Source organism: Pteropus medius, unplaced genomic scaffold (assembly GCF_902729225.1).
Source record: "Pteropus medius unplaced genomic scaffold, Ma_sr-lr_union100, whole genome shotgun sequence".
Classification (NCBI taxonomy): domain Eukaryota; kingdom Metazoa; phylum Chordata; class Mammalia; order Chiroptera; family Pteropodidae; genus Pteropus; species Pteropus medius.
In genome coordinates this window covers 7234240-7248475 of record NW_024351647.1, presented here as the reverse complement: position 1 = coordinate 7248475, position 14236 = coordinate 7234240, and the positions used below count along the sequence as shown (strand labels likewise).

Here is a 14236-nt window from a genome sequence, read left to right as displayed (position 1 = left end):
GAACTCCCAGCAAACGGGGCCTAATAGAGAGTTTTATCATCTTTTCCTTGGAATGTTGCTCTTCTCCCTGGGGCTGGCACCCGGGGATATTACCTCCCTGTAATTGAGTTACTGCTCTCCCCAGGAAATGGCGCCTGGAGATACCTCTTCCCTGAAACTGGAGAATTTCCACTTTTATACAACCCAGGTCAATATTTCAGTTTGAAAGAAAAAAAGAAGTAGCTATTGATATCTAAGTCTTCATTTTCTTTCTCAAGATAGTTAAAATATAAATCTGAGTCCTCATCCGTCTATATTCAGTCATTTGATATTTGCTGGTGCTTTCACAGCTCACAGACTCATGAAACTCTCCAACAACTCCAGTATCATCACTGGCTTCATCCTCCTGGGCTTCCCTTGCCCCAGGGAGGGGCAGGTCCTCCTCTTTGTGCTCTTCTCTGCTGTCTATCTCCTGACACTCATGGGCAATGGTTCTATCATCTGTGCTGTGCACTGGGATCGGAGACTCCACACGCCCATGTACATCCTGCTCGCCAACTTCTCCTTCCTGGAGATCTGGTATGTCACCTCTACTGTCCCCAACATGTTGGCCAACTTCCTCTCTGACACCAAAGTCATTTCCTTCTCCGGGTGCTTTCTCCAGTTCTACTTTTTCTTCTCGTTGGGTTCTACAGAATGCTTTTTCTTAGCTGTTATGGCATTTGATCGATACCTTGCTATCTGCTGGCCTCTACATTACCCCACCGTTATGACTTCACGTATCTGCACCCATCTTGTGGTCAGCTGCTGGGTACTTGGTTTTCTCTGGTTCTTGATTCCTATTGTCATCATCTCCCAAATGTCCTTCTGTGGCTCCAGGATTATTGACCATTTCCTGTGTGACACAGGTCCTCTTCTAGCACTCACTTGCAAAAAAGCTCCTCTGGTAGAATTTGTCTTCTCCACTTTAAGTCCTCTTCCCCTCATCATTCTCTTTCTCTTCATCATGGGGTCCTATGCTCTGGTGTTAAGAGCTGTACTGAAAGTCCCTTCAGCCGCTGGACGAAGAAAGGCTTTCTCCACGTGTGGGGCTCATCTCTCTGTGGTTTCACTGTTCTATGGCTCAGTGATGATCATGTATGTGAGCCCAGCTCCTAAGCATGAAACTGGAATGCAGAAGATTGTGACTCTCTTTTATTCTATTGTGACCCCACTTCTTAACCCTGTGATATATAGTCTTAGGAACAAAGATATGAAACATGCCCTGCAGAAATTTCTTGGAATCTAAACAATGTTAATCGATAGAGCTTTCGGAAATTAAAGCTCGAAACTATATTTAAACTATTTAAAAACATTTACAAAAATTACATTTAACTCATTTTCAGGTACAAAATGGGTTTATTCATTATCAACAGGACAAGTAATAACAAGTGTTAGAGAAGATGCAGAGAAAAAAGAACCCTCATACACTACTGGTGGGACTGCAAATTGGTACAGCCACTATAGAACACAGTATGGAGGTTCCTCAGAAAAACTAAGAATTGATCTACCATATCATCCAGAAATCCCTCTACTGGGTATTCACCCCAAGGACTTGAAAACATATATCCAAAAAGATATTTGCACACCGATGTTCATAGCACCATTATTCACAATGGCCAGGACGTGGAAGCAACTGAAGTTTCCTATGATAGATGATTGAATAAAGAAGCTTTGGTACGTATATACACTTGAATGTTGCTCAACCATAAGAAGAGATGAAATACTGCCATTTGTGACAACCTGGATGGACCTTGAGATAATCATGCTAAGCGAAATAAGCCAGACAGAAAACGTTGAAAACCACATGATATCACTTAAATGTGGAATATAAACCTAAAGGCAACAATCAAACAGGACAGAGACTCACGGGCATGGACAATAGACTAGTGGTTATCAGAGAGTAGGGGAGACGGAGGAAGGGGATTGTAGGTGGGGTAAAAGTGGTCAAATATGTCGTGATGGAAAGAAATCTAACGATGGGTGATGAACATACAATGCAATATATATACCTTACTGTTGAATTTACACCTGAAACTTACTGGATTTCATTAATCATTGTCACCGTAATGTAAACAAACAAACAAACAAATAAATATTTTTAAAAGGTTTTATTCAGATAATTGTTCATCCTAGTTTTGACCAAAACCTCAATCACTTATGAACATGTCTGTTGTTTATTTTTTCGCTTGCTTCTTGAACATTTGTCCTGTTTCTTAGCATTCCTCAATGTTTTAACTGAATGCCAAATATTTTATTATAAAAATTATAAACACAATGGGTTCAGTAACTCAACAAAAGTTAAAGTTTCCTTCTAGCAGTAGATAAAGGCAACAATAGATAAATAGATAAAGACTTTGATGTCATTTAAGGACTATGTTTAGGTGTTATAAAAATAGTCTATGCCAGTTTTGCTCTTGTTTCTGGGTTGTAACCGTACAGCAGGAATATAGCTTTCTGACATCTCACACTGTAAGCCTGGACTGTTTTTAGGACTCCGCCACCTTAGCAGGACCTGACTTCCTATTTCTGTACTCCATGAACCCCACAACTTCTGAAACCTCTGCTCAGCATTTTAGAATCCAAGTTTCTACTTTACGCTAGATTTCTTGAAAGCTCATCTTGCACATAAAGGGTTTAGAAATCCAAAATACTTTGAAAAGAGATTACATCATATTTTTGAGCCTCACTTTTCTGTGGTCTTTCTCTCTCCAGAATTTGTTTCCCAAACTCCAGCTGGTTTGGCAACCACAAACACCAAATCCTTATCTCTTCAGTCCAGTGAAACTACTGCTTTCTGCTGAGACCTTTATTCTTCCTTCCTCCCATTCTTCCTGCATGCCTCCATATCCTGAGGACATGATGATTCACACTCTCCCTATCCTGTGAATCATCATGTCCTCAAGGAAAATCACCAAAGTGAATGTAGAACTCATCTGTTTGTCCCTCTCTTCTTGGAATTATAGCCCCTGAAGTCTTGCTTGTGTCGATAGCTCTCTAGTGCCTTCGAATGATTGTTTTGTGTATTTTGTCCAGATTTTATAGTTACTTTCAGCAGAAGGGTTAGTTTAATACAATCTGCTTAGCCATAACCATAACCAGAAATTATTTTCTATTATATCGAAATTCCATATATTCTCATTTATTCCCTCACTTTCAAAAGATGATCTTATAATCATTCAAGACCCACAAATCAGAGACAAATGCATATAGGGACTGGTATAAACACAAGTCTGGGCCGTAGACCTACTTTTATCTTCACTGCAATCAACTCCAGATTCCACAGGATTTCACCCTTGTGAACAAGAGACACAGTAAGGGAGGTGGGTGGAGGAGTCTGGATGCTTGAAATAAAATGAGAGGTAAAACCAGAACCACAGAGAACAGATTTAGGCTACATTTTTTTTGCAATGGGAAGTGTTCACAAATTCTAGATCACTAAAAAGATTCACTCAGGATTTGCATTAGTAACTTGGGCTAGGTCTTCTTGAACTCCCTCCTAAGCCTTGAATGAAAGGTTATCCCATTATCGACATGTCTTTACCAATTCAACCACCTGATCCTGTAGATGAAGAAAATAAGAATTGGGAATGAGGAGTGATTTGCTGAAGATAATAACTTTAATGGTAAAAAACAAAAATTTCCTATCCATCACCCCTTTCACTAGCCCAAGTTGCTTTTGCTTTATTAACTAATCTTATATTTCTATCTTTAGGATTTCTCAATGATTTGCTCATCAATAATTTAGAACTTTTCAATTATTTTCCAGTTAAACAATGTTTGTTTCCTCAGTGTATATAAAGCTCTGTAAACAGTAATAAAACAGAACAAGATCCCTGTAGGCAAATAAGCAAAAAGATACAAACAAATAACATACAGAAAAGATTCTTAAACATATGGAAAGAGTGATAATTTGTTTATAAATAGAAAATGCCAAATAAGCTTATAACAGTATTTCATTTTTAACCCATTAGAGTGACAAAGATCAAACAGTTTGATAACACAATGTATAGGAGTATAAGTTTAACAAACTAAATAGGACAATTATGCAACTTCTATCAAAATTTAGATGGCATATGCCCTGTAATCAAGCAACTCAGCTTCTGAGGTACTTAGCCTATAAATATTCTCAGACATGTGAGAAATGGTGAAAGTACAAGACTAACTGCAATATTGCTGTAATAGCAAAATATTGAGAAAATGTCAGTTCCCATTAAGAGAAGACTAATTAAATAAGCTATGATTCAGTCATGCAATGGAATATATGTCTTCAATTTTATAAAACATAAAGAAACTATATGTAATATTTTGTAATATCTCCAATATATATTGTTGAGTGGAAAAAAACAAGGTAAGTAACAGAGTGTAGCTACATTTTATGTAAATGTTAGACAGGCTCCTGATGAAGATCTAGAAACTGATAACGGCTTGCTTCAGGTGAGTAGAATTTGGTGTCTGAAGAACAAAAGAGTAAAGGAGACTCATTTTCTTCACACCTGCTTTCGAACTTTTTAAAATTCTTTGCCATGTGCCCATATTCTTTGTTTGAAAATAAGTAATAATACAGTTGTTTTTGAACAAAGAATAACTTTCTAGAGGAATTTTCTGGTGATTAGATCTAGAAAATCGTTTTCTCCCCACAATTCTAGCTTTCCTTAGGAGCCTAGTCATTTATAGAAAAGTTGAAACAGGGTCCTAAAAACACCTTAACATTATTCCACACAGACTTTTTGGTATTTTAGAGAAAATATGACGAATGTTTTTCTCTTCTTAGGCTTGTATAAAAACACTGTTATAAACTGTAACTAGTTTATCACATTTATGTATATATATCTTCTCCCTCATCGTTCAGTTATATATTTTTATCATTGTTGTTGAGCACCTATAATACCAGACATGAGCCAAGAAATAAATTTGATACAAAAGTATATAAGACACATTTTCTTCCCTCACAGTCTCATGGTAGAAATATGGTAGAAATACAGTAAAATTGCAAGGGTGAAAACTATTTTTATTAAATGAAAACCACTTTTATTAAATGGTACGAGTGCAAAAAGTGAGGAATGACTAAATACTAGGAGAGGTCATGCAAAGCAGCATGTATGAAAGAAAGCATGGTTCTGGGTCATGTGAAAAAGGACTCAAGCATAGCTAATTAAGGGCATTGTCTTTTTGCAAATACATCTCTAATAGGAAGATGGGGATCTGTCCCCAGAGCTCACAATTGACATTGACTTAAAAGAAGACCAAAAAATAAACTCCAATAAACTCCAATACAGACATCTTGGGTTTCATTTAACAATTTCTCTTGAGCGTATGACAGATACTTTGAACAGGTTTGGTAAGTGATTGATGAATCACTGATTGCATCTCTGGCCATCTCTAAGAGATTTAGACCCCGTTAGAGGTATTACACCCTCCACCACTGGGGAAAAAGAAGGCAGACATAAAACCATAAGGGTCACCAGAGAAGACAGGGAGTGAGCAGGGGAATAACTAGCAGAGATCTGTCCCCTGGCACTGTTCTTCTTCTAGAGATGGTAAATAAATTCTCAAGGAGCAAAAGACAAGCTCTGCTTATAATCCCTGAATCCTACAGCACATACATTTACTGATCTTCCTCTCGACCTATTTTTATACCTCCTCTCCAAGCTGGTTACTACACACACAACTATCTCTACTCTCAGAAAAGCCTGCAAGAAAGTGACAGAAACTTCAGTTGAGATCCCCTTTCTTGCTTCAGGAAAGAAGGTAACGTAGTACTTAAAGAAGAAAAAAAAACTTAAATGCAGAAGTAGAACCTACATGTTTTAAAAAAAGTCTCCTGCTAACTCTGCTACAGTTTCACCCAAAACATTTAATATTTATTATGTGTCAGATATTGACAAGGTGCTTCCACCCTCTCGATTCATTATCTCATCCAACAGTCTTTATAACAATCCTTTGGGGAAGGCATTATTGTCTCCATTTGATATTTGAAGAAACTAAGAGACAAGAAATAAGTGGCTTATAGAATTTCCCACAACAATGCAAGTGCTAGAATTCAAATCCTGGGCTCCCATATTCAAATCCAGTACCACTTCTATTATGTCACAATAGCCTACGACTTACTAGCACTGGATGAGTAACTGCACTAACTTTCGAGGGCTTTCAAGAAAGTGTATACAATGCGACAGAGGGCTGTATAGCACAAAAGTGTTACCAGGCATTTAAATAAATATTATTTATTTAACCCTCAAAATACCCTCAGGAGTCAGTATTCTTATTCTCTTCATCTTACAGAAAAGGAACCAAAGCTTAGAGAGGTTAATAACTTGTCTATCAGATACAGCTGGAAAGTGGTGGAAGCAGAATTTGAACCTAGAGGGTCAAGAGCCCTGGAAGCTGTGTTCCTTTATGGAGCAGCCTCTCCAGGCAAGAGAGCAGAGAGTTATGTCCATAGGGGAATTATCTAAACCGGCTGCTCAGAGAAATTTGGTAAGGACATATCAAGACTTCTACTCCTCTGTGGTTTCTGCTACCAGCCTTACAGAAAAAGAAAGTATCCATGAAAAATCCAGATTGTTAAATTAGCATCCATAATTGAGAAGTGGAAATGCACACAGAGAATTTAACTTCTGGATAAAAGTGAAGCTTGTTTGCTTTGTTTTCTTAATTCTCTGTCCTAGCAGTCTAAGTGCACAGACACAGACCCAACCTTTAAGGACCCTGTGCTCATGTTCCCACTCTCTTGGCCATAGCGCCCTCTGCAGCCAGTTCAGGGGGACCTGGCCAAACTTTGACCGTTAACACAACAGCTGCTTTCTATGCTTAGGAGCTAAGTGACAAATGATGAGTAACAAAACAACTTAATGGAAATATCTCTTTCTTTACCCACACTTAATTTTATTAGGTTTACCATAAAACATTTTTACACATTTCCTATTTTCCAGAACACTTTTATCAGGCTCATACTTGGGAAAACTATCCTGAAAAGAAACTGTCTCAAGTCCTGTACCTTCGTATATAATTAATAAAATAAACAGCAAGGGTTTTCATTCCAGGATTATGTATCACTTCTAGTGTGCAAGTCTAGCTGTCCTGTGTGGTCTGGGCATTCCTAGAATAACAGCAAACATCTAGAGGTGAACGGTTTAAGAACTGTGTGGTACAACTCCCATTTTACATTTAAGAAATGAAAACGTAGAGATGTTACTGTTTCAGTATGGTGAGATTATTGATACTAACATTATCTTTCAGGATATCTATCGAGGGGGCCTTATGTGCTATTAGCTATTTTTTCAGGTAGTTTTCTCCAGCAAACTTGATGGATTTAGTCATAAAATTGGTACGCAATGGTATTAGAGAGAATGAATCAACAGGTTAGATTGAAATAGACTCAATTGTCAAATAATTTTTAAATGACATCAAAAGTCCCACATTTTTTCTCTTCCAGAATCACATAACCTAATAAGACACCTGCCTACAAGTAGCTGCATTAGGTGACTGCTCATGGAGAACTTAGGAAATGCACATAATCATTCACACATACCAAAAAAAAATTATAGAAACCCTTCTAGATGCAAGGATCATGACACTTCTATGACACTGCTGTTTGACATAACAGTAACCCCAGCCTACTCTTAAAAAGATGTTTGCCAAGAAGAGAGCTAACCCAGTATATTTAGTTTAAGAGGAGAGATAAAGAGAATTATACCATGTAGTGTCAGTCTACATTGCTTTCTCATGCCTGAGTAAGATATTTGAGGTAAGGATTTTAATTTTTTTTTCACTTCTATATCCCCAGCATCTAGAAAATATACCTAGTAAATACTAAACACTCAATAAATATTGAATGTATAATGGACAAATAAACAAATCTCAGTTTCTTGTTTCGAAGAGAAAATGAACTCCTTGTGCTAATCCAGGGATATTCAGTAATTATGGGTCTTTTCACAGCTCACAAACTCATGAAACTCTCCAACAACTCCAGTATCATCACTGGCTTCATCCTCCTGGGCTTCCCTTGCCCCAGGGAGGGGCAGGTCCTCCTCTTTGTGCTCTTTTCTGCTGTCTATCTCCTGACACTCATGGGCAATGGTTCTATCATCTGTGCTGTGCACTGGGATCGGAGACTCCACACGCCCATGTACATCCTGCTCGCCAATTTCTCCTTCCTGGAGATCTGGTATGTCACCTCTACTGTCCCTAACATGTTGGCCAACTTCCTCTCTGACACCAAGGTCATCTCCTTCTCTGGGTGCTTTCTCCAGTTCTACTTTTTCTTCTCGTTGGGTTCTACAGAATGCTTTTTCTTAGCTATTATGGCATTTGATCGATACCTTGCCATCTGCCGGCCTCTACATTACCCCACTGTTATGACTGCACATCTCTGTACCCATCTTGTGGTCAGTTCTTGGGTACTTGGTTTTCTCTGGTTCTTGATTCCTGTCATCATCATCTCCCAAATGTCCTTCTGTGGCTCCAGGATTATTGACCATTTCCTGTGTGACACGGGTCCTCTTCTAGCACTCACTTGCAAAAAAGCTCCTGTGGTAGAGCTTGCCTTTTCCACTTTAAGTCTTGTGCCCCTCATCATTCTTTTTCTCTTCATCATGGGATCCTATACTCTGGTGTTAAGAGCTGTACTGAAAGTCCCTTCAGCCACTGGACGAAGAAAGGCTTTCTCCACGTGTGGGGCTCATCTCTCTGTGGTTTCACTGTTCTATGGCTCAGTGATGGTCATGTATGGGATCCCAAAGACTGAGCATGAAGCTGAAATGCAGAAGACTGTGACCCTGTTTTACTCTGTTGTGACCCCACTTCTTAACCCTGTGATATACAGTCTTAGGAACAAAGATATGAAAAAGGCCCTGCAGAAATTTCTGGGGATATAAAAAATGTTAATCAGTAGGGCTCGTGGGCAATTAAAGCTCAAAACTGTATTTAACTTATTTAAAAATATTTACAAATATTTTGAAATGTCTATGAGCACTCACCTGTACCAGACCGCGACAATGAATTTTTTTTTGTTTTTTTGGACAATTTTAAGTCCTCTGCTCTTATTTATTTCTTTCCTCTGCATCATGGGGTCCTATGCTCTTGTCCTGAGAGCTGTGTTGAGGGTGCCTTCAGCAGCTGGCTGAAGGAAAGCTTTCTTCACCTGTGGGTCCCCTTTGGCTGTGGTTTCACACTTTTATGTTTCAGTGATGGTCATGTATCTGAGCCCAACGTCTGAGCATGAAGCTGGAATGCAGAAGCTTGTAACTGTTTCTTTTTGTGAGAACCCCACTCATTAATCCTGTGATCTATAGTCTGAGGAACAAAGATATGAAACATGCCCTGCAGAAATTTCTGAGAATATAAAAATCAGAACCTCGTTCAAAAAAAATCTTTAGGCAACTGGCTTATCTTCATACTTTTCACATAAAAAAAAATTAAGTAAATAATTAGTAGCATTCTGAGAATTATTCTTCCTATTACTGAACCTATTGATCATGGCTGTTTGTACTTTTCTGAGAATCGTTAGTGCAAGAAAAGACTCAGAGACCTTATGCAACTCTCTCACTTTGTAGACGAAGAAGCTGGAGAACGGATATTTGGGGTGATTTGTTCTGGTTATAATTTTTTGATCCCACAGAAGAATCTTATTCATTGTTTAAAGAACTGTTGTTTCACTCATAAAGAGAAAAATACATAAAAAAATGTAAGAAAGTATCATTTTTTGCCATTCAGATGTGTAGCCATCAAATATTCTTTCATCTGAAGAGGGGAAAATATATATACATTACTAAAGGAAGTGTAAACTGGCACAACCTCTACTTACGACAAATTGGAAACAGCTTATCAAAATTTCAAATGCCCATATTCATTAACCCAAAAGTTTCACATCCTCCTAGATACTTGGCCTACACATATCATCATGCATATTGGAAAATAGGGATGTATAAAAATATTCATTGCAGTGTTTTTTGTAATAGCCAATTTTTAAAAACTATTTAAACGCCCATTTATTGAGAACTATTTACATAAATTATATGTCCGTGCAATGGAATACAATGTAGCATTTTCTAAGTGAGGGAGATTTAGATGTACAGAAATGGAACCACCTCCAAGTTATATTGTTGAGTGAATAAATGATGAATAGTATGTAAGCTATTTATATATGTCATTTATGTGTAAAATTATAACTTTGTGTTTGTGTTTAAAAAAGGAAAGAATATAATTTCAAAGGATAGATAAGAAACCTAACTGGTTGCATTTGGGAAAAGAGGGTGTCTTGGATATAAGAGAATGAAAAAGACATTTTTATTTTGTAATCTGTGGTATCTTTAATACAAAATTCTATAGTAGATGATTATGACGATCATGATGATGACATCAACAATGACATCTCTACTGGCGAATTTTCTGAGAATTAGACCCTAAAAATCAGTCCCCCTAAATCCCAGTGTTCCTTCAGGAATCTATGGAGTAGGCCGCCTTCGATGGCAAACAAAGAAGTCAGGATCTAAGACCCAATAGACATCATTTCATTCAGATATTTTGGTACTCAAGGGAGAATGTGGGAAATTACTTTGTCTTCTGAGGATTTGTGAGAGAAAATAAACTGTGTCAAAGTTATAACTAGTCTCTTTTCAGGACTACTATATTTATATTGTTTATTGTTCACTCATTCATTTAAAAAACACTTAATGAATACCATCAGGTACAGAGCTAGAAAATAAGTCAGATAAAGAGAATAAGTCATGTTTCAGTCTCTCATGAAGCTGACAGTCTAGATGGAGAAAAATATTGAACAGTGAAATGTTGTATACCCAAAAGAGTGTTAAACAAAAAAAAGAAGTTTAGGCTGTAATAAAGAATAAAAAAACATTTATTTAAGCAAAGGAGAGGTTGCAATCCTGGAGACACATATTCAGGTAGCAACTTAAATTGTGCTCCAAAGAGAAAAAAGAAAGCATGCTTAATAAAGACAAAAAGCTACAAATGCTATTCCCATTTAGGTCTTCATTGAAGGATGCTGATTATATTAACAGAGATTGATTAGATTAGGTTTGTTATGTAAGTGAAGGATACTGGTGGGTGAGACAGACTGGCCCCTTCCTAGGTAAAGAATACAGGTGGTCTGGTTGCCATGTAAGAAGTATATGTTGTCCATGATGTGGTCACACAGATGGCTTAAAAGTTCAAAAGTTCGTGAGTGGGATATGCGTAAGATAAACATCTTTATGGCCTCCATTGTAGTTTCCTTGACACAAATGGCTTTATCTTGGCAATTTCCATTCAGAAGAGGAAGGGAAGAAGATTTAGTCAAACCAACAAAAATGAGATTTAAAACCAGAAAATGATGATGGGGAACGTGGTACCAGAAGAGAATATGAAAAATAGTTGGTATCATTCCATAGATGTTGGTAGTCTTGAACTAACCAGTAACATACACATTCTAGGAAGAGAGTTTATAACAACCCGCTCGAAAGGTCACCATCAATCAGCTTGACTGCAGAATGAGGTAATGTCTCCTGCACTTTCGCTACAAGAAAATGGTTTTATATCCGAGACATCTCTGCCACTGAATAGCAGTAGAAAATGTACCTAGCAGAGCAATCTTTATGGTTCTCTTTCTCAGAGAAGTAGTAGCTGTGTTCTGCTCAGTAGTGGAGAGTGTCAACCAAGCTATGCTCTCAGTAGGTATATTATCTTCTGAAACTTCGCTACTTATGAGAAAAAATCAATCAAGAGAAAGAATCAGTCAAGAGAAAGGATCAGTGATGTATCAGAAGAATCCAGTATTCCTTTACCTGGAAACTCTACACATGTGCTTTGTCTTCCACAGTGAATAGTTCTGTTTGCAGATGAACGATGTCTTGATATCACAGCCTTTTGGCTGTGAAAGAATTCATAAAGGACATGTTTTTTCCATATTGCTTTTGTTAAGTCTAGGTGATTGATGTGAAAGATGACTTGGGAATGAACTGAATTCAAAACAATTTTCTTAGAGTATGTAGTGCACTTACAATGACACCACAAGAAGACTGCGCTTCCTTTTGACCCATAGAAGGAGACGACACAGGATTTGTTTTATGGGATCATTCCTTCTAGCTTAGGAATGATGCAACTACAGAACACCAGTATTTGTGTTCTCAACTTGCATTTTACTTAGCTTTCCCTTTTGCCACAACAAAATGATTTGTTCAGTTTTATCTACCCACACTGCTATTTTAATATTCTGCAGCTTATATTTTTAAATTAATATTTAAAATGCTTAAACGTTACCACTCCTTATCAGTGTTAGAGTCACCAAAAACTTAAATTAAACATCCTTTTTGAATAAATGCTTGGATTTCTATGTAATTATGTTTGTTAAGTATAAGAGGAGAAGAAATGGAAAATACAATTGTGACAACGTGGGTCATCATACATCACAAGTAAAGGAGCACTGTACGGGTTCCTTCGGAACTCTCTAGGATAACTTATTTTATTAGACAGAAAAGCACATTTTTACCTTTTTAATATCTCTGACAGTTAGATGTAGCTTGTAATTAATGATGTGTCATAGCTTCATTGGCAGATTTTTCTTTCTTAGAGATGTATAAAATAGTGCCGTGTGTTACAACTGAATGTGTTTTGATTTGAAGATGTGCTGCTGGTGTGTTTTTTACCATGTGAGGTTTTTGCTATGAGAATATTGGGATAAGAAAGTAATATGTGTGAAAGAATATCGCTTGAAATTTAAACTCTAAAATGCATTTCCTACTTTTACTATTGAAGGGTATATTGAAGTTTTTTTAATAATCATCTCTTACACGTCTTTAAAATTACACGTGTCTAAGCTATAAAACTTCAATAAATTGTTTCTTTCTCTAACAAATCCAAACTTTTAATGCTTCTCTTCTCTTTTCCTTTTTCAAAATTTCTTTGATATGCATGTGTCCTTTATATCTGTGGAAGGAGGCCAACAGAAGTCGAAGTTCTTCCATTCTCTGTTAAATGAACAGCAATAATTCTAAGGTCTGCTCGACATTAAAGAGGGCCAAAACTACGAATAATATATTTTCAACTTACTGCTCATGAAAACACTTTGCAGAAAAAATCTTGAACTAGACTTTTTTAAAGTTCCTATGCTTTAAAACAGCCTTTGTAGTAGATGCATATAAATAGGTGCCAGCTAAAGACACATATCATGAAAGAAGGCATGATGGGAATTTTCAGATTTCAGGAAGGGCTACAATTTAAGTACTTCTGCTGTGCATAAGGCATTTGTTGGTGAATAGAAGTTTCATAATTTGTAGTTCAGTTGGGGAGGTTAAATACATACCGTGGAGATTTATTTGATAAAACAAAGAATCTTTGTGATATATATCAGTGCTCTATAATGCATTTGTTTTGTGTCCATGTTCATACGTCTTGACTTTCCTTAGAATTACATACAACTTTAAATAGAAGCAATATAGCAAAGTAAACGATTAAGGTCTTGGGCTCTAAAGCCAGACGCCTCTGTGTGACCTGGACAAGTTATTTATCTTCTCTGGAGAATACATAGAAATTCTTTGTACTAATTTTTCAATGACATTGTAAATTGGAATTATTTCAAAAGAAAAAAGAAAAGAACAACAAAATAAGAACTTATCCTGTTGCAGAAATGTTGCAAAAATCAGACCGGTGAGAAACCAAGCAGCACTCAGAGAGTTGAAGAACTCAGGTTTATTACACCAGCAATCCCAGAGGAGCTAGCGCTCTGAAAATCTGGGCCCCGAGCTCGGGGCAGCCTTGCCTTTATAGGACTTAGATGGCATGGGCCAATCGGTTAATTTGTCCTGACGGTTACGAAGCACAGGAGTTGCTATGGGTTACAGGCAGTTACATTTGTTGTTTAGCCAGAACAAGCAAAAGAGAGGATAAGTCTTTAGTTAATTTCTAGGTCACCCTGTCCCACGGCCTGTGCGGCAAGCGTATCTACAGAAGCTGAACAAAGAGCTGATTATAAGGTTAGGTTTCTGAGTGAAAATTCCTCTTCAATTCTAAAAGTGATCTTGAGGTACTAAAAATTAAGGCACTTCATTTCTTTTTTTTTTAATTAGCACAACTGTTTATTTTCCTGAGAATATCCTTTTCCAACCTGTTCTCTGCTTGGCAAAGTCTTTCTTATTCATTCAGATTTAGCCTTCTCTGACCACCTCGTCTTTCATTAAAGCAGACTAATATGTAAACATCAACACTGTAGCATGCATTATAGTAA

General features: G+C 37.2%; 2 protein-coding genes across 2 annotated transcripts; both read left to right on the top strand.

Moving 5' to 3' along the window:
* The first annotated feature begins 325 nt into the window (after positions 1 to 325).
* On the top strand, positions 326 to 1267 carry LOC120587136 (olfactory receptor 11G2-like). Its single transcript, XM_039843814.1, has one exon. It carries the CDS (start codon positions 341 to 343, stop codon positions 1265 to 1267), a length of 927 nt encoding a protein of 308 aa, XP_039699748.1. The 5' UTR covers positions 326 to 340.
* A 6667-nt stretch (positions 1268 to 7934) lies between these two features.
* Positions 7935 to 8894, top strand: LOC120587135 (olfactory receptor 11G2-like). Its single transcript, XM_039843813.1, has one exon. It carries the CDS (start codon positions 7941 to 7943, stop codon positions 8892 to 8894), a length of 954 nt encoding a protein of 317 aa, XP_039699747.1. The 5' UTR covers positions 7935 to 7940.
* Positions 8895 to 14236: the final 5342 nt, after the last annotated feature.

Bases quoted from the DNA above. Each gene is read 5' to 3' on its own strand.
- LOC120587135 (XM_039843813.1), top strand. From the start codon at position 7,941: ATGGGTCTTTTCACAGCTCACAAACTCATGAAACTCTCCAACAACTCC.
- LOC120587136 (XM_039843814.1), top strand. From the start codon at position 341: ATGAAACTCTCCAACAACTCCAGTATCATCACTGGCTTCATCCTCCTG.